Source organism: Pteronotus mesoamericanus, unplaced genomic scaffold, assembly GCF_021234165.1.
Source record: "Pteronotus mesoamericanus isolate MK-2021 breed Mesoamerican mustached bat unplaced genomic scaffold, CSHL_Meso_final scaffold_85, whole genome shotgun sequence".
NCBI lineage: Eukaryota > Metazoa > Chordata > Mammalia > Chiroptera > Mormoopidae > Pteronotus > Pteronotus mesoamericanus.
Window position 1 is genome coordinate 31,714,986 of NW_026555329.1, and position 21,931 is coordinate 31,736,916.

A 21,931-nucleotide genomic window follows, 5' to 3' on the forward strand; every position below is an offset into this window, starting at 1 on the left:
TACTCTGTTTATACCCTACATATTATAATATTTTTTTATCAAATTCTCTCATCATTCTCACTCTCAAGAATAATATTGTTTTAGTATCTTTTCATATGTCAGCCCTCTTTATACTGTTAATAATTTTAAACATCCTTATACAAAACCTCGAATCCCATTGCAGATGCTGTTTAAAATACAACTGCTTTGTAGGCTCTTTTGGTTTGCTTACTGTTATTATAACTTTCTTTTGTTTAACCAGAATAGGAAATGCCTGAGTAGCAACACAAATAAGGTGATGAAGAGTCCCTACTTCAATCAGAATGGGATTTGAATAATTTTAGAAATAAAAAGTCATTGCCTAGTTTTTGTATGTGGTTTATTGTTGTTGTTGTTCTTGTTGTTGTTATTTAATCCAACAGGATATATGCAGAAGCATTCTGGAAGATTGAGAGTGATCTAGAAACTATAACGTTTGGATCATTCCCTTGGGATACAAATCCAGGAGATAAAATCTTTGCAAAATATGTTCAAATTCAGTAATAGGATTTTTTTCTGATAGCCTGTAATTCTTGCTTCAGAATATATATTCTGCCTTCAGTCCAACCTATGTCTGATGAGGTAGATGGGTTTTATTTTCTTATGCTAACCTGCAAAGTAAACACCTAATACATTTCAAGACTTGACAGAAAAATTATTTTCCTTCTTTACATAGGAGAGCTGTCTATTAAAGATTTACCCATGAGATAGTGATATCATAGGTTTAATATTTACGTGAATTTGGGGTATATCAGTTGATAACACTACCATTTTTTTTTCAGGAGCAGGAGAATCTGGAAAAAGTACTATTGTTAAACAAATGAAGTAAGTATATATTATTTTAAATGTTTAATATTTATTATCTGTACATCTATTTGACTATTCTTAAAATAAATTCCTCTGGGAAATGTGACTGATAGTTAAATCTGCAATTTTCAACTGGTATGCTATAAGAATTTTTTTTTTAATCCTTAGCCAAGGGCGTTTTTTCAAATTGCTTTTAGTGAGCGAGAAAGAAAGACAGAGAGGGAGAGAGAGACAAACATCAATGTGAGAAACATCAATTGGTTGCCTTTCCTATGCACCACAAACTAGGTATGTGCCCTGACCTGGAATCAAACCCTAAACCTTTTAGTGTATACAGGGCTGTCCAACCTTTTGGTGTTTCGGGGCCACACTGAAAAAGGGAGCGTTGTCTTGGGCCACATGTTAAATACATTGTGACACATATTCACAAAAAATTCTCATAACATTTTAAGTAAACTTATTATTTTTGTCAGGCTGCATTCATAGCCATCCTGGGATGCATGTGGCCCATGGGCCGCAGGTTGCACACCCCCGGTATGGGATAACACTCCAACCAACTGAAAAACCAGGCCAGGGCACACAAGAATTTTTAAAACATGCCACACCTGACTATTTAGTTGAGGGTATTGACCTCTTTTCTCTCAGACTGTCAAATTTAAAAAATGACAACAGCCAACACAACAATAGCTGTCCAATGTGAAAGCCCTGTCTTGAACTATAAATACAGGGTGGGGCAAAAATAAGTTCACAGTTGTTAGTACATGAAACACAGGGTTTATTCTTGCATTTTTATTTATTAATTATCGTGTTATTTTCATTATGAATAACTGTGAACCTACTTTTGCCCCACCCTGTATATAGGTCTTATACCTAATAGAGTTGTTTCTTAGCGGTCGCATCAAATAATTAGATTATATCTGGTTAATTCTTAGTACCAGAAATTCTTATACACAAGTAAAAGTTCGTGATTTTTTTAAAAGTCACTTTGGAACAAAAAGAGTAGGTAATTACTTTTTCTTTTTTTTTTTTCTTTTTTTTTTTTTTTGGTAAACCAATAAACATTATACCTATTGTTTTATCAGGCCAGCAAAAAATGTGGGGTTTTTTGGTGTGACACAAAATTTTAGTAGTTTATGAGCTCCATGAGATGAAAAAAAAGGTTGAAAATTGCTGATCTAAATCACACATGGCAACAGAGCTGCCACCAATTCCTATGCAAACAATCTCCTACCTTTTAGGAGAGAGCATAGAAGATGAGTAATATTATAACTTTCACTTTAAAATTTTTCCTCTTTACAAGATGGAAACTAAAAGCAGTTGTATTATAAATATATTAATCTGAGTGTAAACACAGCTTTAATATTGTGGTCATAAACCATAAACATTTTGAAATATATCAATGATCCATTTTGAATATAGGAAAAAAATATTTTTAACCTAACTGGTATTTTTGGCTGCATAGGAATAAAATGCATATTTAAAGTTATGAATATCATGGATTTAAATTTATTTTTCCATTTATTTTCTCTACTTGTTTCTTTTCATAAATAAGATAAATAAGTAGACACACATTTCTTAATGAGGTAACACAAGAGCGCAAAAATTCCAAAATACAATGCTTAAATGAATAAAATAGCAATTAATAAATGGAAATAAATATGACTGTGTCACTACTGAAGAATTTTGAAGGACAGCTGTTGCTACAGGAGAAGATGATAATCATTTTTTTACTTATTTTTAATTGTATGTTCAAGGATCTTGTTCTTTGGCACATACCATATGAGGGAATGATTCCAGTTAATGATGAAATTTTCTATAATCTAAACTGTAGCTTTTTTCTTCTTTTTAGGTAACATCATGTGTGCTTCATATCAACCAATATTTAAACCCCACTTTTGAATTCTGTCACCTATATCTGTAATAATTATCTTTTTAATAATCCATTTTTAAATTAATTTATTTATTTATTATTAGAGAGAGAGAGGAAAGGAAGGGGGATATGGAGGGAGAGAAACATCGATGTGCAAGAGATACATCAATCAGCGGCCTTTCACACACTCCCATCTTGGGGACCTGGCCAGAAATCCAGGCTTGGTCCTGACTGAGAATAGAACCAGCAGCACTTTAGTTTGCAGGCTGGCATTCAATCCATTGAGCCACACCAGCCAGGGCTGTAACTAAATTTTTAACCTTTTCTCCTGTCTTTGAAGAACACGACTCCTTTTCCTACATCACTGATCATATTGCTCTTGGGTTCTCAGCTCCATCCTTGCACTCAAGTTATCTCATATTTTTCTATTAAAATTACCACTGTGTTCACCTGTTATTTTCTTGCAGGTTATAATCATGTATAAATCCCTTTTATCTTTATTTCTCCTTTCTCTATGAGGTTAAATGCAGTAAGAAAAGGAATGACTAATTTTTTGACTATATAAAAATGAAAACTTTTTAATATATTAAATCATAAACAAAAATAAAAACTTGAAAAATATATAAATATGATAGATAAGTAATTGAGTACCATAATATCTAAAGATCTATAGATTGTTAAGAAACACAATAAGCTGCCCAATATATGCAAATATGAAGAGATTATTAACAGTTTACAAAGACAAAATTCAAATATCTATTAAATGTATATATTTTAGTTTAACCTTACTAATATAAAAAATTGAAACAATAATGAGCTGTTTCTCATTTTAGTAGACTAGCAAATAATTTCAAAATAATATTACCCAATAATAATGAAGTTTTGAGAAATATTTCTCATTACTACTTGTAAAATTATGTTATAGTAAATTTATAGAAGTAATTTTGGCACTTAGGCACAGTAATCTGGTAAAATAATTATTAATCTCTTAAATACATTTAAAAAATTTTAATAATAATTTAAATATGAAAAGGCATGAAAATAAAATAATACAAATATGAAATGTATGCAGAGACTCACATCCATCTTATTTAAAATATTGAAATACAAGATAGAGTAAAATACCTTGAATTAAAATAAAACATAAGCAAATAGATTGTGAAATTATGGGATTATTCATCTTTAAGTTGTAATATTTTGCCTCCATTACAAGTTATATGTATATTAGAAAATTTTAATAGAAGAAAACACTAATATTAACTGAAAACCCAAAATACAAAATTGCATAAATATCTTTACCTCAACTATGACAAAATACATAATGCTTCTAAAATCGAAGAGCATATACCAATAGTGGGATTTAAAGTAGCATTGCACCTACATTTTGAATATGGTGGGGTTTTTTACACTTTCTGCAGTGAACAAGTATTAATTCTATTACTTCTATTAGTAAAAAAAAAAAAAAAAAATCTTCTGGTTTGTCCCATCTCTCCTTCCTTTTCTCAGAGTCATTAAGGACTAGTCAGTGCTAGCCCTCTCTATTCTTCCAATTTCCATTTACTCCTCAACCATTTCCATTAATCTTGCCTCTGTCATGTCACTTTTAAGAGAATGCCCTTAAAAATGTCAGTTATAATCTCCTAATTGCCATTTTTTTGTGAAGTGTTTATATGTCTTTATCGTAATTCCATTTAACTTCATTGGGTTTTCCCTCCTAATACTTTAGCCTGGCTTCTCAAATAACTCTCCCAGTTCACCTCCGAACTCTGTTGGCATTACTCCCAGATTCTTTGAGTAAATCTGAAATGTTGCCATCACTAATATAGTAGGTATTCTCCTCTGCTTATTCTACACCTTCATCAGATTAAGACTGCTGGAGTCCATGATTTTTACTATCATCTTCAAGCAGATTGTCTAGAATATTTCTTTCAAACTCAGACAATTTGTCTAAATAGGGGAAGTAGATACATCTGCCCCTACATTCTATGTATAGGTGCAAATAAGAATAAGCAACACCCACTCCAAATAAAATTTATTACTTTTTCTTTTCCAATTCACATACCACATACAGATGTTGTTGCTATTCATTATCACACTGTACAAAAATTAAATACAAAATTACATAAATATCTTTATCTCATAATCCAGTACTGTCCGATAGCCACATGTAGCTATTAAGCACTTAACTAGGTATGTGTACCACATACAGATGTTGTTGCTATTCATTATCACACTGTACAAAAATTAAATACAAAATTACATAAATATCTTTATCTCATAATCCAGTACTGTCCGATAGCCACATGTAGCTATTAAGCACTTAACTAGGGCTAGTGTGAGTAAGGAATTACATTTTTAATTTCTTTTAATTTTAATTGATGTGTCTAGTGGCTACTGCATTAGAAAGTGGAGCTCCAGTCTATGTTTTGGGGAGGAGGTATTCATTCTCTTCAGTGCATAATATAACATGTTACAGAAAATGCCCAGTAAAAGCTTATTAATTCGAACAGAGCTAGAGGTCAACTTGTAAGAGCACTATCTCACAGAAGTATATTTATGCAGCTTCTAAAGAAACAAGTTGCTTAAAGTCCCACTACAACTGGATTTTTGAAATTCTGCCTCTGTCATTTTGCCTTATGATAGATGTTTCCTTACCCAGTGATGAAAGGATAAGGATCAGAACTTGCGCCAGGAAGCAAATCTAAATGTTCCCAAGTCTACTTGTAACTGGAATTTCAATGTAATATCATAAACATTATACCCATGTATAATGTGCATCCTTATTTTTCCCTCAAATATTTGGAGAAAAAAGTGTGCATTATACATGGCAAACTACAGAAATTAAAATTACTTTTCCAATTTTAATTTTTGACAAAGAACTAGAATTTAACAAACTTATTTCTGATCTATCTATGAAAACATTTTACTGCATTTTTCTATAACCTTTAATTGACTAATTTAAATTATTTAATTGTTTAATACAGAAAAATAAACATGGCTTTATTTATAGTATAAATACAGCAAATATTGGCAATAAAATATTACAATTAAAGAATAGATATAGGTACAGTCTTACTCATTCACTGCAGAATACTTTTTCTTGAAGGTTTTAATATCTTGGCAAATATTGTGCTCTTTTCCCCCTAAGCTAAAATCTCTATGTGTATGGATACAACACGAATCCTTGGTAATATGACATTCAAAATAATGCCTAATGAATACAAAGGATTTCAAAATCAACAAAAATAAATAAGATCATGTTATGCAATAAAGATGCAATAATTAGCATATGCAAAGATTTTAGCTGTTAATAAGTAAATCTATTTTAATTTATTATTCTAAAACTATTTGTTAAAACATCTGAGTTCTGATCGAATGAGTTGAAGGAAAAGAAAAGTTCAGCCAAATTAAATGCCTGGGGATTTCAACTTTGAGTACTCAGTGTCACGTACACAAATGGAATATTACAAGGAATTTAATAGCCGGTAGCCAGTAATTACCTACATTTAAAAAAAAGCCTTTGTTTCTGTTATAAATAGAAGCAGGCAGTCCTGTTTTCTAGCGTGTCTTAAGTGAGAGGGGAAGACATGAATTTTATAATGTTACTTCTCTTCCTCTAGACATGTTGTAAAAACTACACAAAATTTTAGAACTGCATATGCAACTTTATCCTGGGAATCTGGAAATTTTTCTTTGGAAAAGAAATAAACCTTTCTAAGTAAAATGCTCATAATTTCCCTGTTTTTCATAGTGGTTTACCTATAGTAAATCCTAAATCCCCTTTATATCCAATGTAAGGAGTAAACAGCCAGGGGATGGGGAGCGGGGGGAATGTGGGCTATTTGTAAATAGTGTCAACAATATAAATAAATGAATAAATGAATGAATAAAACAGAAATAAAAATAAATAAAACAGACAGAAAAACAGAATGCTAAGATTTACCATTCCATTTGATGCACATTTCTTTTTCTGTTGGTCTGGTTTTTGTTTTTTTTTAATGTTAAGAAGTAAACAAGGACACCAGGAAAATATACCTTTATTTGTTTATTTTCAACCTAAGCAATATTAAACTTCTAAAATTCAAAAAAAGATAAAATTGTGTATTAAACCCCAATGATAATAAAAATCTAAAAAAATAAATGTTCTTTGGTTAATCTCTTCATAAAAATAAATAAATTAAAAATCTAAAAACCACAAAACTGTTCAGATTTAGCACGTACGTATGGACAAAATTCTTCCTTTTTCAACAAATATATACTGTAATTTTATTCAACAAGTTATTATTGATGTGTTTTAATATTAAAAATAATCAATTGTTCAATTGACAAAAGCATTTCATGTTTAAATTATAGGATCATCCATAAGAATGGTTACAGTGAACAAGAATGCATGGAGTTCAAAGCAGTAATTTACAGTAATACATTGCAATCCATCCTATCTATTGTGAAAGCCATGGCTACCCTTGGGATTGATTATGTAAATCCTAGAAGTGCAGTAAGTATGCAGATAATTACAGTTTTCAGTCCTACAATGTTTGAGGAATAAAACAAGACTTAATAAATTTGTAGAACTAACCTATACCAAAATTTAAGAATATAAAACATGAATTTTGTAAACATTAATTTTATTTAAGGTAAGATTTCCTATTTTCCTTTAAAGGAAACTTTGTTGCCTGTGTGCTGTAATTTTATTTAACATTAATTGTTCCTAGGAGTCAAACAATGTAAAACAATAACTATATTAGAGAAAAATAATTGTTATATTTGCTAAACATGAAAGTTTATTACATAAAATCAAAACTGCAATATCTCTACATTTAGTTATTTTTATTTTTTTAAGACTTTGTTTATATTTTTAGAGAGAGGGGAAAGAGAGGGAGAGAAACATCAATGTGTGGTTGCCTCTTGCGCGCCCCTGCTGGGGACCTGGCCCTCAACCCAGACGTATCCTGACTGGGAATTGAACCAGCGACCCTTTGCTTCACAGTCCAATGCTCAATCCACTGAGCCAAACTGGCCAGGGCTTTCTACGTTTATTTCCTTAGTTTAAATATAAGTCATTTCATGTATCTTTTTTAAATAAAAACACTACAATTATTATTGTTTAGTGATGATTACAAAGACTGACACAGGGAAACAATTATTTTATAATTTTTTTAAAAAGAATCAAAAATATGTGATTAATTAAAATGTTTCTATAATAAATATGATCAAGTAGTCATAGTTTTGTTAATAAAATAACAAATAAGTAGTTTCATTTTTCTCCTATTTTATATTTTGTTATAAAATTATTTTATGCTAAAATACATTTAAAATGCACTTGCTTTAAAACCATTTATGTGCAAGCATATAAAAGCATTTTAGTTCACAAATGAAACATATAGTACTATTCAAAGAACAATAGTTAGCCCCATCCATAAGAAAAGGAATTGTGTGCAATTCATAGTAATGACTCACCCCTTTCCCTATTCCCTTCCAGGAACAGCTGGTTGCATCCAGATATTAACTGAACTATTTCCAGAGTAATTTTAGAAACTATGTTATATAAAAATAAAAACTAGAGAGGCACAGTGTAGTAAGTATGGAGAAAAAAGTGACATTTGTTCTTCCTTCTCATGTTTTACTTATAGTTTAGACCATGTAAATTGGAAGCTTTTAGGAAGAAAAATAAATATTTCACCCTGCTAATGTTTTTCTTTTTTTCTTAAAGCATAGTTGATATACAATATTATTTTAGTTTCAAGTGTACAATGTAGCCATCCAACATTTGTATACCTTGTGATCACCACAATGTATCTAGTAACCATTTGTCACTATATAAATTTAATTTGATATTATAGATTATATTTCTTTAATTTCTTTAATTTTTATTTAATCTTTCTTGTATTTTTTCCATTAACATTTAGTCTGCTTATACTGGCACCAGCTGCCCAGCAATCACTACACTATTGCCCATGCCATGAGTCTTTTTCCCTTTTTACTCAATCCTTCTACCCACTCACCTCCCCTACAAATAGCTGTCAACCTGATCTCCATTTATGTCTGTCTCCATTTTCCTCGTTAGTTCAGTTTGCTCATTATATTTCACATATGATGAAATCATATGGTATTTGTCTTTCTCTGACTGGCTTATTTCATTTAGCGTAATTTTCTCCAAGTCCATCCATACAATTACAAAGGGTAAAATTTTCTTCCTTTTTTATTGCCGAGTAATATTCCATTATATAAATGCCTTATAGTTGTATTATCCACTCATCTACTGGTGAACGCTTGGGCTGCTTCCATATCTTGGCAATTGTAAATAATGCTGCAATGAACATGGGGGTGTTTATGTTCTTCCTAATTAGTGTTTTGGGTTTCTTCAAATAAATCCCCAAAAGTAGAATCTCTGAGTAATAAGACAATTCCATTTTTAATTTTTTGAGGTATCTCCATACTACTTTCCACAGTGACTGCATCAATCTCCATTCCCACCAGCAGTGCAAAAGTGTCCCCCTTTCTCCACATTCTCACCAAAACTTGTTGTTTATTGATTTATTGATGGTAGTCATCTTGACAGGTGGAAGGTAATATCCCATTGTGGTTTTAATTTGCATTTCTCTAATGACTAGTGATGTGACCCATCCTTTCATATGTCTCTTGGCCCTTTTTATGTCCACTTTGAAGAAGTGTCTATTCAGGTTCTTTGCCATTTTTTTAATTGGATTGTATGTTTTTTTGGTGTTGAGTTTTATAAGTTCTTTATTAATTTTGGATATTAACCCCTTATCAGATATATCACTGAATGTTCTTCCATTCTGAGAGTTGTCTTTTTATTCTGTTGATGGTTTCTTTTGCTGTGCAAAATCTTTTTAGTTTGATATAGTTCTATTTGTTTAATTTTTCTTTTGTTTCTCTTGCCTGGGGAGATATATCCAATAAAATATTGCTACAAGCAGTGTCCATTATTTTGCTGCCTATGTTTTCTTCTACAATTATCATGGTTTCAGGTCTAACATTTAAGTCTTTGATCCATTTTGAATTTTTTCTTGTGTGTGTTGTAAGAAGGTGGTCTAGTTTAATTTTTCTGCACATATCTGTCCAATTTTCCCAATACTGTTTATTAAATAAACTATCTTTATCTCATTGTATGTGCTTGCTTCCTCCATTAAATATTAGTTGACTATAAAGGTGTGGGCTTATTTCTGGACTCTCTATTCTTTTCCATTGATCTATATGTCTGTTTTTATGCCAGTACTATGCTGTTTTGATTACTACGGCCTTGTAGTATTGTTTGATATTAGGTAGCTTGATTCCTCCAAACTTGATCTTCTTTCTCAGGATTGCGGTTGCTATGAGGGGCCTTTTGTGGTTCTATATAAATTTTTAAAATATTTTTTCTAGATCTGTAAAATGTGTCATTGGAATCTTGATAGGAATTGCACTGAATCTATAGATTACTTTGGGTTATGGACATTTTAATGATGTTGATTCTTCCTATCTATGAACATGGTATGTACTTCCACTTATTTGTATCTTCTTCAATTTCTTCAATGTCTTAAAATTTTCTGAGTATAGGTCTTTTACATCCTTGGTTAGATTTATCCCTAGATATTTTATTCTTTTTGTAGCAATTGTGAATGATATTGTTTTCTTAATTTCCCTTTCTGTTCATTACTGGCATATAAAAATACCACTGATTTCTGGTTATTAATTTTTTATCCTGCTACTTTGCTGCATTCATTTATCAGTTCTAGTAGTTTCCTGGTGTAATATTTAGGGTTCCCTATGTACTGTATCATATAATCTGCAAATATTAACAGCTTTACTTCTTCTTTTCCAGTTTGGATCTCTTCTATTTTTTCTTCTTGTCTGATTGCTGTGGCTAGGACTTCAAGTACTATGTTGAATACAAAAGGTGAAAGTGGACATCCCTGTGTTATTCCCAATCTTAAGGGGAACAATTTTAGTTTTTGCTCATAGAATATGATGCTGGCAGAGGGGTTGTTATACATGGCCTTTATTACGTTTAGTTATGTTCCCTCTATTCTCACTTTGCCTGGAGTTTTTATCATAAATGGGTGCTGGATTTTATCAAATGCTTTTTCTGCATGTATTGATATGATCATGTGGTTTTTAGCCTTCATTTTGTTTTTGTGGTGTATCACATTTATTGATTTGAGAATGTTGTACCAACCTTGACTTCCCAGAATAAATCCCACTTGATCGTGGTGTATGATCTTTTTGATGCATTGCTGTACTCGGTCTGCTAATATCTTGTTGAGGACTTTAGTATCTATGTTCATCAGTGATATTGACCTATAATTTTCTTTCTTTTTTTTTTTTTGTAGAGGCTTTATCTCTAAATTTGGAATTAGAATAATGCTGGCCTCATAAAATGAGTTTGGGAACCTTTCCTCCTCTTGAATTTTATGAAACAGTTTGAGAAAGAGAGGTGTTCTTCTTGGAATGTTAGGTAAAATTCATCTGTGTAACCATCCAGTCCAGGGCTTTTGTTTATTTGGAGGGTTTTTTTTATTACTTCTGTATATTACATCCCAGTGATTTATTCATTTCATAACTGGAAATTTGTATCTTTTAGTCTACTTCATATATTTTTACTCCCCCCCATATAAAAGTGAACTCATAAGCTTTTTGTCTTTCTCTGACTCATTCTATGTAGCATAATACCTTCTAGGTCCATCCATATTGTTTCAAATGGTAAAATTTCATTCTTTTTTATTCCTAAGTAATATTCCATTGTACATATATGTGTGTATGTGTGTTTATAGATAGATAGCTGTATGTGTGTATAAAAAAACAATTTTTTATCCATTCTTCTATCTATGTTGCTTCCATATTTAGGCTATTTTGGATAATCCTGCAATGAACAAAGGATCCTCATGTTTTTTTTTTAATTAGTGTTTTGTTTTCTTCTTATAGCTACCCAGAAGTGGAATTGCTGGATCATACAGTAATCCAATTTTTATTTTTTTGAGGATTCTCATGCTCTTAATTTTAAAGGAAGTAGTAAATTCCATTTAGTTCTGCCACTTTCTGACAAAGAGCATGTAAATGTCCTTAGGGCAAATAGTTTGTAAAGCAAAGTCAGGAGTTCTGGTCGGTTCTCCTTCGATTTTTAGCTTACCCTACAACTTGGTTTCAGTAAGTCAATTACTTGTCTAGGTTATAGTTTTTTCTCTACATGGAAAAGGGGAACTTGCAAAAAATGAACTCCAATGCTCTTTCATTTTTTATCATTCTATTTCTTAGGGATCATGTTTTTATTCAAGGGTAGTTCAGTCATCACTCTGACCGTAGCATTTCCTTCAAATCTAGGATTTTGAACTGGCCATTAAGAGACAACCTGGTATAACCTCCTTACTTAAAGATGTAAAAAATAAGGACCACAAACGATTAGCAATTTGGCATCCCTTAAATTGTTGGAGTTTAAAGCAAAACCCACTTCTGGCTTCTATTAGAGTACTTCTTCTTTTGCAAGGTATTTTGTAAAAATATTAGTAATAACTATCGTGTTTCAGCTATACAATAATAATACCTGAAACAGGTGTTTCTTCTGCATTCCCTTGAGAATGATTTAATAATGTTTTAGTTGCATGTGTAATATTCCATATATTTGCATCATTGAAGTTGGAAATCACAACCTTGCCTATTGCTACTTATTTCAGTATATTGTATGCTTCATATAGCCCAGTGTTTGCCAATAAGTGATACCAGTAATCACTAAAGACCTGAAATCTGTTGGTGGAGAGTCTTAATGATCTGGCATTCAGGTGGAGTGAAGATAATAGACTGTGTACATTGCTGCCATTATGCTGACTAAAACATAAAAGCAAAGTAATTTATTCAAACTGTATGCTGAATGGAATAAACAGATTAATTTAAGCAGCACTTAGTAATTGGCACAACTCAGGAGTACCTACGTTCTCAAATATCAAACATCAGGTACTACATAGTTCATATTTTGATTTAAATTAACATAAATAATGGCAGTTTTAATCATATTCTTTGCTATTTGATTTTAAAATTAATACATTTTCTGTATTTGGCTTAAACTGCATATTCCACAGATTGATTTCTAAATACTTGACCTACATGTAGCATTCAGAGTTCTGTTTTCCTACAGCTTTGTATATAACGTTTGACTTGTTCATTTATAACAGGTTATAAATTCTTACATAACCATTTGTATATTATTACACAGATTGCTATTTAGGGAGAGAAAGACTCGACGGGAAATTTACATGAGCTTTTTGGTCACTGGTTCTATAAATTTAGACGTTACTTAATGTCTCTAATTTCAGATTTTTTATCCAAAAATGTTAGCACTTTTCTCACTGAATTACAATTATTATAAAACAAAGCAGAAATATAAGAAATCCATTTAAACACAAACTATTGCAGGATATAAACTCCCAGTAAATATTAGGTATTAATATTTTTCAGTAATCACTTTGAAAATAGACAAATTAATACTTTATGTATTGAAGTCTCCATATCTAACATCATTTAAAAAACAATTTTCATTAAACTATCGATATTTTTTATGAAAAACATCTGTCTAGGCACCAGGGATATGCTGAAAAATTAGTAAACAAAATGGAAATAGTATTTGCCCTCAAAAGAGGAAAGACATGTTGAACAAGTAATTACAAAGTATCATTTATCTCAAAAGGTCAGCACAGCTGGATGTGGAGCTATTCAAGAGTTCCTCCTCATTCTTGGAAAGAATTACAGAGAAAGGGAATTCTATTACTAGTGGGGATTGGGGAGAACTAATTGGTTTTGTTTTGGAAGTGTTGAGTTTGTATAAGTTTTGTGAGATCTCTACATATGCAAGCAGTTGAAAATGTGCATTTGAAGTTCAAAAGACATTATTTTGGGCAGACATCTAAATGTTGCTGTTATTAGCATACCTTTACATTTTAGCGTATAATTACACTGAGAAAATAGGATGACAGAGGGCAAGCATTTAGATTGGGAAGGGTATTAAAGAGAATAGAGCCGCAGGTACAAGTATTGAAAAACTGTAACATTTTCTGGTCATTTGAGAGGAACAGAAAACCATGTATGAGATGATGGAATAGTAAGAGGAAAACCAGGAGTTTGTGGAATCACAGAATTCAAGACAACTTTTCTAAAGAAAGGTTATTTGTGTTGAAACATCAAGAATGAAGTATATGTAAAAAGCATCTATTGGGTTTAATAATATACAGGTCATTGGGTATGTAATGAGAGGTTTCAGAAGAGTTTTGGACACAGACTGTATTGAAATGTGTTGAGAAATGAGAAGAGGATATGGGAATAGTTTAAAGAAATTTCTGGAGCTATAGCTGAGAAGTAGGAGAGAGAGAGGATCTGAAGTTAAAAGGCAGCTTGTTCTTACTAGTTTTGGTATAAAATTTAATAGAATAATTCCATTAATATAGAGCTTGTAAAGAGAGTAAAGCTGAAGAAACAAGAGGGGCCATAATAAAGGCATTTACTGAATTTCTATTTACACGCTCTGAATATTATTATATTCTACTTTAGAACATCTAAAACATCCACTAGACCAACTTAAAAGAGGAGTAAATGTTATCACACTTTTATCACACAATCTGTGTGTTTTTGTGACCATTTTTGACATATCGCCCCACAAAGTAAACCCTACAATCTGAACCAAGGAGTATTGATTCCTGAATATTCTCTATGATAAAAGTTCTGTGATCAAATAAGTCTGAGATACATACATACTATTCAATATTACACCTTCTTGGAAATTTGCAAATATTGGTGACAAAAGGCTCTGAAAATATGTAGCAACAAACCTGGCATTTTTAAACTGGCATTTCACCGGATTACTAGGCTATGGTATTCTTTACTTCCTCTGATAGATATTTTTGTAATCTTTGGAAATATGAGTCTAGGGTTCAGAATGAGTTTCATGAACTTTAAGGATCAACTGAGGTCCCTAATATTGATGAGGGAGTTTTGGATAACCTGTAGAGAAAATATATATCCTGCTTGCCAAGGAACAGCTCCAGAACTACCATAACTCCCACACTTTCCCAAATAAATCATAAAGAAATAAAATTTCTTCAGGATGCCACTCACCCCCCATTGGAGCTATAGGAAAAAGTGTGGGAAATTGTTGGAGATCCCTTAAAATTTCTCTAGAACACACGGTCTGAGTTAATTAGCATATTTATTTTATTGATTCATTCATTCAACAATATTTTAGGGACATGCACTATTTATTAGGTTCTGTTCTTAGTCTTAAGGATGCAGTAGTGAACAAAATAATAAAATCTCTGACTTCAGGTGCTTACAGCTTAATATAAAAGATACAAAATAAAGAAATATGTACTACATAAGTATTAATAAGTACTATGAAAAAATCAAGGAGTGTAAGGGGCTAGAAAGCAATGGAAGAATGGAAGAAAGGGTGGCCCTGGATGGCATCTTTACAGGGTTGGCATTTGGGAAGAGACCTGAATGAGGCAGGAAGTGAGCAACAGGATGAAAAGAGCTCCGAAATGGGGCGTTGGTGAGTTCAAGGAACAGTAAGGAGTCCAGTGGTTCCTGAGGAAATGGGACAGGAAGAGGGTGGGAGTGAGAGACAGAGGGAGAAAGAGAGATAAAAAATTAAGGATGAAAAGAAAGACATGGGTCAAAACATGTAGAGCTTTGTGAGCAATACCAACATATTTGGCTTTTATTTTGAGTTTGATAGGAAAGTACTAGAGCTGTTAAAATATGGCAGTAAGATAAGCAGTAGGAGTTCAGTTTTTAATCAATTTGGCTACTAAGAGCATGACAACTTCTCATAATGCCTGTTAATTTTGGTGTTATATATTTTAAAAATTTGTTTGGTGGGCCCAATCCCTTAAACACATGGGTTTTCATTATTTAAATCAGCAGTCCCCAACCTTCTTGGCACCCAGGACTGGTTTCATAGAAGGCAATTTTTCCATGGACAGGGGAAGGAGGGAGATGGTTTTATAGCCTGCCACCAGATGCAGCTTAACTGTCACTTGCCACTCACTGGTAGGGTTTTGATGTGAGTCGGCAAGCAATTGATTTATTATGATGGTCTTTGTGCAGTCAAACCTCTCTGCTAATGATAATCTGCATTTGCAGCTGCTCCTCAGCGCTAGCATCACCCCCTCAGCTCCACCTCAGCTCATTAGGCTTTAGATCCTCAAATGGAGTACACCGCGTAGGATCCCTGCAGGAACAGTTCACAGTAGGGTTCACACTTCTCACAGAAGGGTTCACATTTCTATGAGAATCGAATGCTGCGGCTGATCTGACAGAAGGCGGAGCTCAGGCAGTAATGTGAGCAGTGGGGACTGGCTCTACATACAGATGAAGCTTCGCTAGCTCTCCCTCCGTTCACCTCCCATTGTGCAGCCTAATTCCTAACAGGCCACAGACTGGTACAGGTCCACGGCCCATGGACCCAGGGGTTGGGGACCCCTGCTTTAAGTTACCGTGTCAGCATTTTAATAACTGAAGAAAAAACTTCAACAATGGGAACGCAGTATGTCTAATAAGAAATTACTTATGTTTGTTTGTTTGTTTTTTAACTGTATATCGCCAAAGATTCCCAACTCAGGCTGCACATTTCTGTCACTTGAGAGATTTTTTTTTTAAATTATCTTCACAGAAACTGACACCAAGAAATTCTGACTTACTTTGTTTGGGTGAAGGTCCTGGTGTCAGCATTTTTAAGAAGTGCCCCATGGGCTTATGAATCAGTGCCATCAACTTCAGCTATGAATTCAATAAAGTAAAAAACAAAAATGTAGAAAGACAAATTGATAGGATTGCTTGCTCTGAAGGAAGATTCTAGAATTGATGTGGTCATCAAAGAAGACTTAGTGACATTTAAATGTTCAAGGTGAGACTATGTTCATGATATCTATACAAACAAAGTGTATTTAAATTAAAAATGGAAATGTAATTTTTTCCCTGCAGGGACAAAACTCTTTGAGTAACCATTTCATTGCATCATTTCTCCTAAATGACATTTTCATAGTGGAAAGAGGTAAATAAGATGATGCCAGCAAAAGTGGCTGCGTCATATATTGCTGGCTTTGCAATTCTCTCTCTCATCTAACTAATAAGGAAGAAAGATTTCGATCTTACCCTGTGCTGATGCAAGAAAATGGGGTCAGGCATTTGATTTGGGCCATTCAAAATTTTTGGCCTAATGGTCATTTAATCAGTTTGGTTTGACAATAAAATCCCAATGTGAAGGAAGACAATTTTAAGATTTTTCGTCTTAACAGAGCCTCTCTCTAACATTAAGAAACATACCTTTAGTTTTTCATGCAAAGAGTAGATTTTTAATAAAACAGTGAAATAAACTTGGATCAATTTAAAATAATAATAAATTAAAATGCATCAGAAAACCAGCAAGTTCTTATTGGACATACTCCTGACATTGCACAAAATATATTTGGGTTTGATTCTTCTTCTGATGCTTGTTGTCTTTAATGATTTGTCAAATTGACCACCTAATTTCAAGTCCTCATTCGTAAAATGGGGAAAAAATAGTGTCTACGGACTGTCATTGAGAATTGTGTAAGATAGTGCATGTACTTTCTTGAGAATATAACATGTGCAGGAAAGAGTATAAATTTTGGAGTCTGACAACCAGAATCTGAGCCCCTTCTTCTTTTTTTGCCTGGTCTATAATGGCCAGTAATTATTCTGAAACTCAAATTCTTGGTCTTATAAAATGTTTTTCTCACAAAATAGATTTGATAATTACTTTAGATAAACTCTAAGCCATATTGTTTACTCAGTGTACTTTTATTTCTTTCTGCTCTTGCCAGGTCCAAATATCTCATTAAGACTAACACGGTGTTTGCTTTCTTAAACTTTATTAAATTTATTAAGGTAACATTGGTGAATAGGGTCATACAGGTTTCACGTGTACGCTCCTAGGACACATGACCTGTCTATTGCACTGTGTGCCCACCACCCTAAGTCAAGCCGCCTTCTGTCACCATAGATTTGGTCTCCTTTACCTTTTACCACCCTCCCATCCCCTTCTCTGTGGTAACCACTATACTGTTGTCTGCCTGATTTGTGAGTTTCAATTTTATATTCCACATATAAATGAAATTATATGGTTCTTAGCTTTTTCCGACTGGCTTATTTTACTTAGAATAACATTCTGAAGGTTTATCCATGTTTCCCCAAATGTCCTTTTCTTCTCTTTTGTTTTTCATGAAATCTGACCACTGCCCTATTAATTTGCCCCAAAGGTATGCAATTAACAATATACTACATAGATGTTCAAAACTTCTAGTGGATCAAAATATTAACCATTACTTGTTTATATGGTTAATCTAAGTAAGGTACATGATGGCAAGTAATACCGAATATCAATTTTTAAGCACAATTTTAGAGTATTGAGTCTTATTGTCCATTTTTGTTCTAAATTTTTCATGGCATTTTTATTTCCTAGGGAAAAAAAAAGGCTATGATAAAAGAAAAACCAATTTAGATCAGATCCATTACCCTTTTAGAGCATTTTGAGCATCTGAGAGCTTATTTTGTTTGGGTAAATGTCCTGGTGTCAGGACCTTTCGTGTAATAGATTTACACTAAAGTATTATTATCCCTTTTCATGTCATATTCAAAAGTTACTTATATGTACCAAAATATCCTTTCTTTTAAATAATAATATTTAAATGTATTAGTTTTTGCAATGGTGTACTCTTCCAGGTATCAGCCAATGATTAAAAGGAACTTTAGTTTTACTAACTTTAAGACATATTGAAGAGATATTCAATGGAATTATTACCTAAAGAAATAATATAAAGTCATCCTATTGAGCCCAGGCTTGTGTGGTTCAGTGGTTTGAGTGTTGGCCTGTGAAACAAATGGTCACTGGTTCAATTCCCAGTCAGGGCACATGTCTGGGTTGCCGGCCAGGTCCCCAGTAGGCAACATGCTAGAGGCAACCACGCATTGATGTTTCTCTCCCTTTCTCCCTCCCTTCCCCTTTATAAATAAATAAATAAAATCTTTTAAAAAAATCTTCCTATTGTAATGCTCTTTTTTTAAAGAAAGAATGTTATTTCAAATAACAACAGATTTTTGTTCTTTTCTTAAACACATTGCCACAGGAAGACCAACAACAACTCTATGCAATAGCACACGCCCTGGGAGATGGTGGAATGACGCCTGAACTAGCTGAGGTGATAAAACGATTATGGAGAGACCCTGGACTTCAGGCCTGCTTTGGGAGGTCATCTGAATATCAGCTCAATGATTCAGCAGCTTAGTAAGTAAACATATTTTGATGGGAATTGTTGTTGAAATATTTAAAGTTAAGAATTATAACTGTATACTCTGCCTTTGCAACCACAAATGACAAAAGTAAATGGCTTTACATGTTATTATACTAAAATAAAAAATAATTCAAGAGAAACAAAAAAGATCAAAATGAGATGTAAAAGAATATAACCAGGAAAGCATTTTAAATAACTAATTTGAAACTATTTTCCTGATATATTCATGTTTTAAATATGTTCTCTGAAATAAAAAGAATCAATCAATCATTTTGCATCATGCTCAACAGAAATGCAGATCGGTGACATGCACACTAAGTCTGGGGCTATTCATTTCATCCCTATTCATGTTACTGAACTCGTGCTCTAAAGTAATCTTATTAATGATGATGCTTTGGGGTTCCTTTGGCTCAAGGAACATGGTACAGAGTTCTAGAAATAAGGTATTGAAATCCACAACATTTGTATATTTTGGAATTCTTTTTGAGTCTCAAGAAAGATTATATAATTTTCATAGCTATCATCCAGTTAGCAATTATTAGCCAAAAGGAAATTAGGAGGTGGCATTATTTATAATTTCACTATCAAAATAATTTTATTTTTATTTTAGTAAGTGGTTCTTATCCCATTGTCATATATCTATGATATGTGTATATATGTATGTGCATGTAAATATAATTTAATTATTAATTCTATATTTCTGTCCATGCATATGAATATGTAAGAAGGTATAGAGTCCTTTTGATGAATCCCCAACAGAACACTCCATCAACCTTAAAAGAAAAAAAAAAAATAATGCAAAAGTGAAAAAAAAGAAAGATTATTTGAGGACAAAATAATAAAACTTGCATGATATTTCAGATTTTTAATCATGATGGGCAGAAGGATTATGGAGAGAAAACAAACCATATAAATTCTAGGAAAAGATAACAGCCTTCTGTGATTACTCATTCACATTCATTTTAAATTCCAAACCCAATGGGCACATTACCCTTGACTAGCTCTTGCCTCACTAAAGAAGTAGAGAATGAATATCATCCTGTGATTATATAAACTTAAAAAACTTTTTATGTGTCTCAGTACCTAGTCACATTTTAATACTAAGAGGACCCTTTGTAGTATAGAAAATATTGCTTTTCTATATGAATCACTGACAGAAGTAGTCACAATTAACAAGAAATGAAAATATGTAATATTTTCATAAAAATTTGCTTAGCAAAGTTCTGGAAAAGGGAAAAATATTAGATAAATTAGGTAGATAGATGATAGACAGCTATAATTAGTTTTATATACACATTATTGATTTAACATGATTTTCCCTTAAAATATCATAAGAAATATGTTTACAATTATATTATCATATGTTTACCAAACTCTTCGCTCTTTGATAGCAAAAAATAATTAATATTATAGTCAAAATGGGCAGGTAAAATGACATTTCATTGTATTTTCTATTATTTTTAATATTCAGTTTTAGTTCTTTTCTTTGTTTTGACACATAAGATATATTTTACACTGGGACTATCATATAGATTCATATAAAGAGCAATTTATCTGTTCTTCAAGTTAAACACATGTACACAATATCTATTTGCACCCATCTTGTGAATTTTCCTAATAATGGAATGGTTTTTAACTATCCAGATTGAGTTTCAGGAAAGTAGAATAACAACAGCAAAGCTGATTTCCCCTAGCACCACCCCCCAGCCATGTCTAAAAATGATTTCACATAAAATCAAAAAAATTAAATGTTAGCTTTTTTGTTTTTATGGGTCCTTAAAAGGAATATTAAGTAAAAGCTTGCTAAGAAAATAAAATAATTGAATAGATATTTTTTCTTCCAAAAAATTAACAGAAGATCTTTCTCAAATACTGAGTAACATTTACATTTCAAAACTAGTAAATATAATATCAGATTGGTACGAACCCATGTCTATTTCATATGGATTATATAAAGCAATGGCCTCTTTCTTTCTCTCTTCCTTCTCCTTCTTCTCTTGTCTTTCTTTTCCTCCTCTTTTCTCTTTCTTCCTTTCTCCCTCTTTCTGTCATTTTTTTTTTTTGGTAAAAGTGAGATATTTGTTAATTTCTCAAACATAGAGACCCTTCAAGTTGAAGCTAACAGAGATGGGTAGTAAGCAGTGTAAGAAAAAATAATATTGTTAGCAACATAACACCTCCCCTACCATAACCACTAGCAAACTGAAGGAAAAGCATCACGACAGTGGAAAACAGGGGAAAGAATTTAATTAATGCTTGAGGGTTTACTCACTGAGGCTGTCTAGTGTGCTACTGAAATTCCATATGCTTTAAGATTTAACATAGACTTGACCAGGAAAAATAGCATTTTTACATGAATAGAAGAAGAATCAGGTTGTTGTTTTTTTTAAGTAATTTGAGTTATATATATTTAGGGCCTCTGATTTGGTTTAACTTTTAGGCCACATGCTTGAGCACCTGAATCCTATATTTGTTTATAAAAACAAACATTTTAAATGCAAATCTGTCACTCTGCTAACACTTCTGCTTTGTCTGAAATGATTTATATATGCAAATGTGTCTTTCTTTACCAAAGCATTCATTTGGCTATTAAAATGAATTTAATATCTATCATAGCAGGTATGTTTTTGTTTTGTTTAGTTTTTGCCCCTGCATGAACCAATTGACCAACAGTATACCTACCACCAATGTAGATTTTGTCCATAGGGAATTCACAAAGGAATTAGATTAACAAAATAGAAAATGGACAAGCTAGAAAAATATTTCAGTATTTTATTATGATATATTTATATCTTTTTTTCTTTTTTAAGAGAATTGAACTTTATTAGACAACAGAGTGATATATTTTCACATTATACACATACATGTTTCTGAAGTGTGATCGTCTCTTTGTCCTTGGCCAAAATCCCTTAGGGGTACTTACCTATTCTAAGTTTATTTCAGC

The 21,931-nt window shown here is 32.3% G+C and overlaps 1 protein-coding gene across 1 annotated transcript in view; it reads left to right on the forward strand.

The window, feature by feature from the left end:
- Window positions 1-21,931, forward strand: part of GNAT3 (G protein subunit alpha transducin 3) — a 49,273-nt gene that overhangs the window by 12,626 nt on the left and 14,716 nt on the right. Inside the window, exons 2-4 of the mRNA XM_054563941.1 lie at window positions 801-843; window positions 7,049-7,190; window positions 18,823-18,980. Of these exons, the coding sequence (XP_054419916.1) occupies window positions 801-843; window positions 7,049-7,190; window positions 18,823-18,980 (343 nt within the window). The remainder of the gene's footprint in view (window positions 1-800; window positions 844-7,048; window positions 7,191-18,822; window positions 18,981-21,931) is intronic.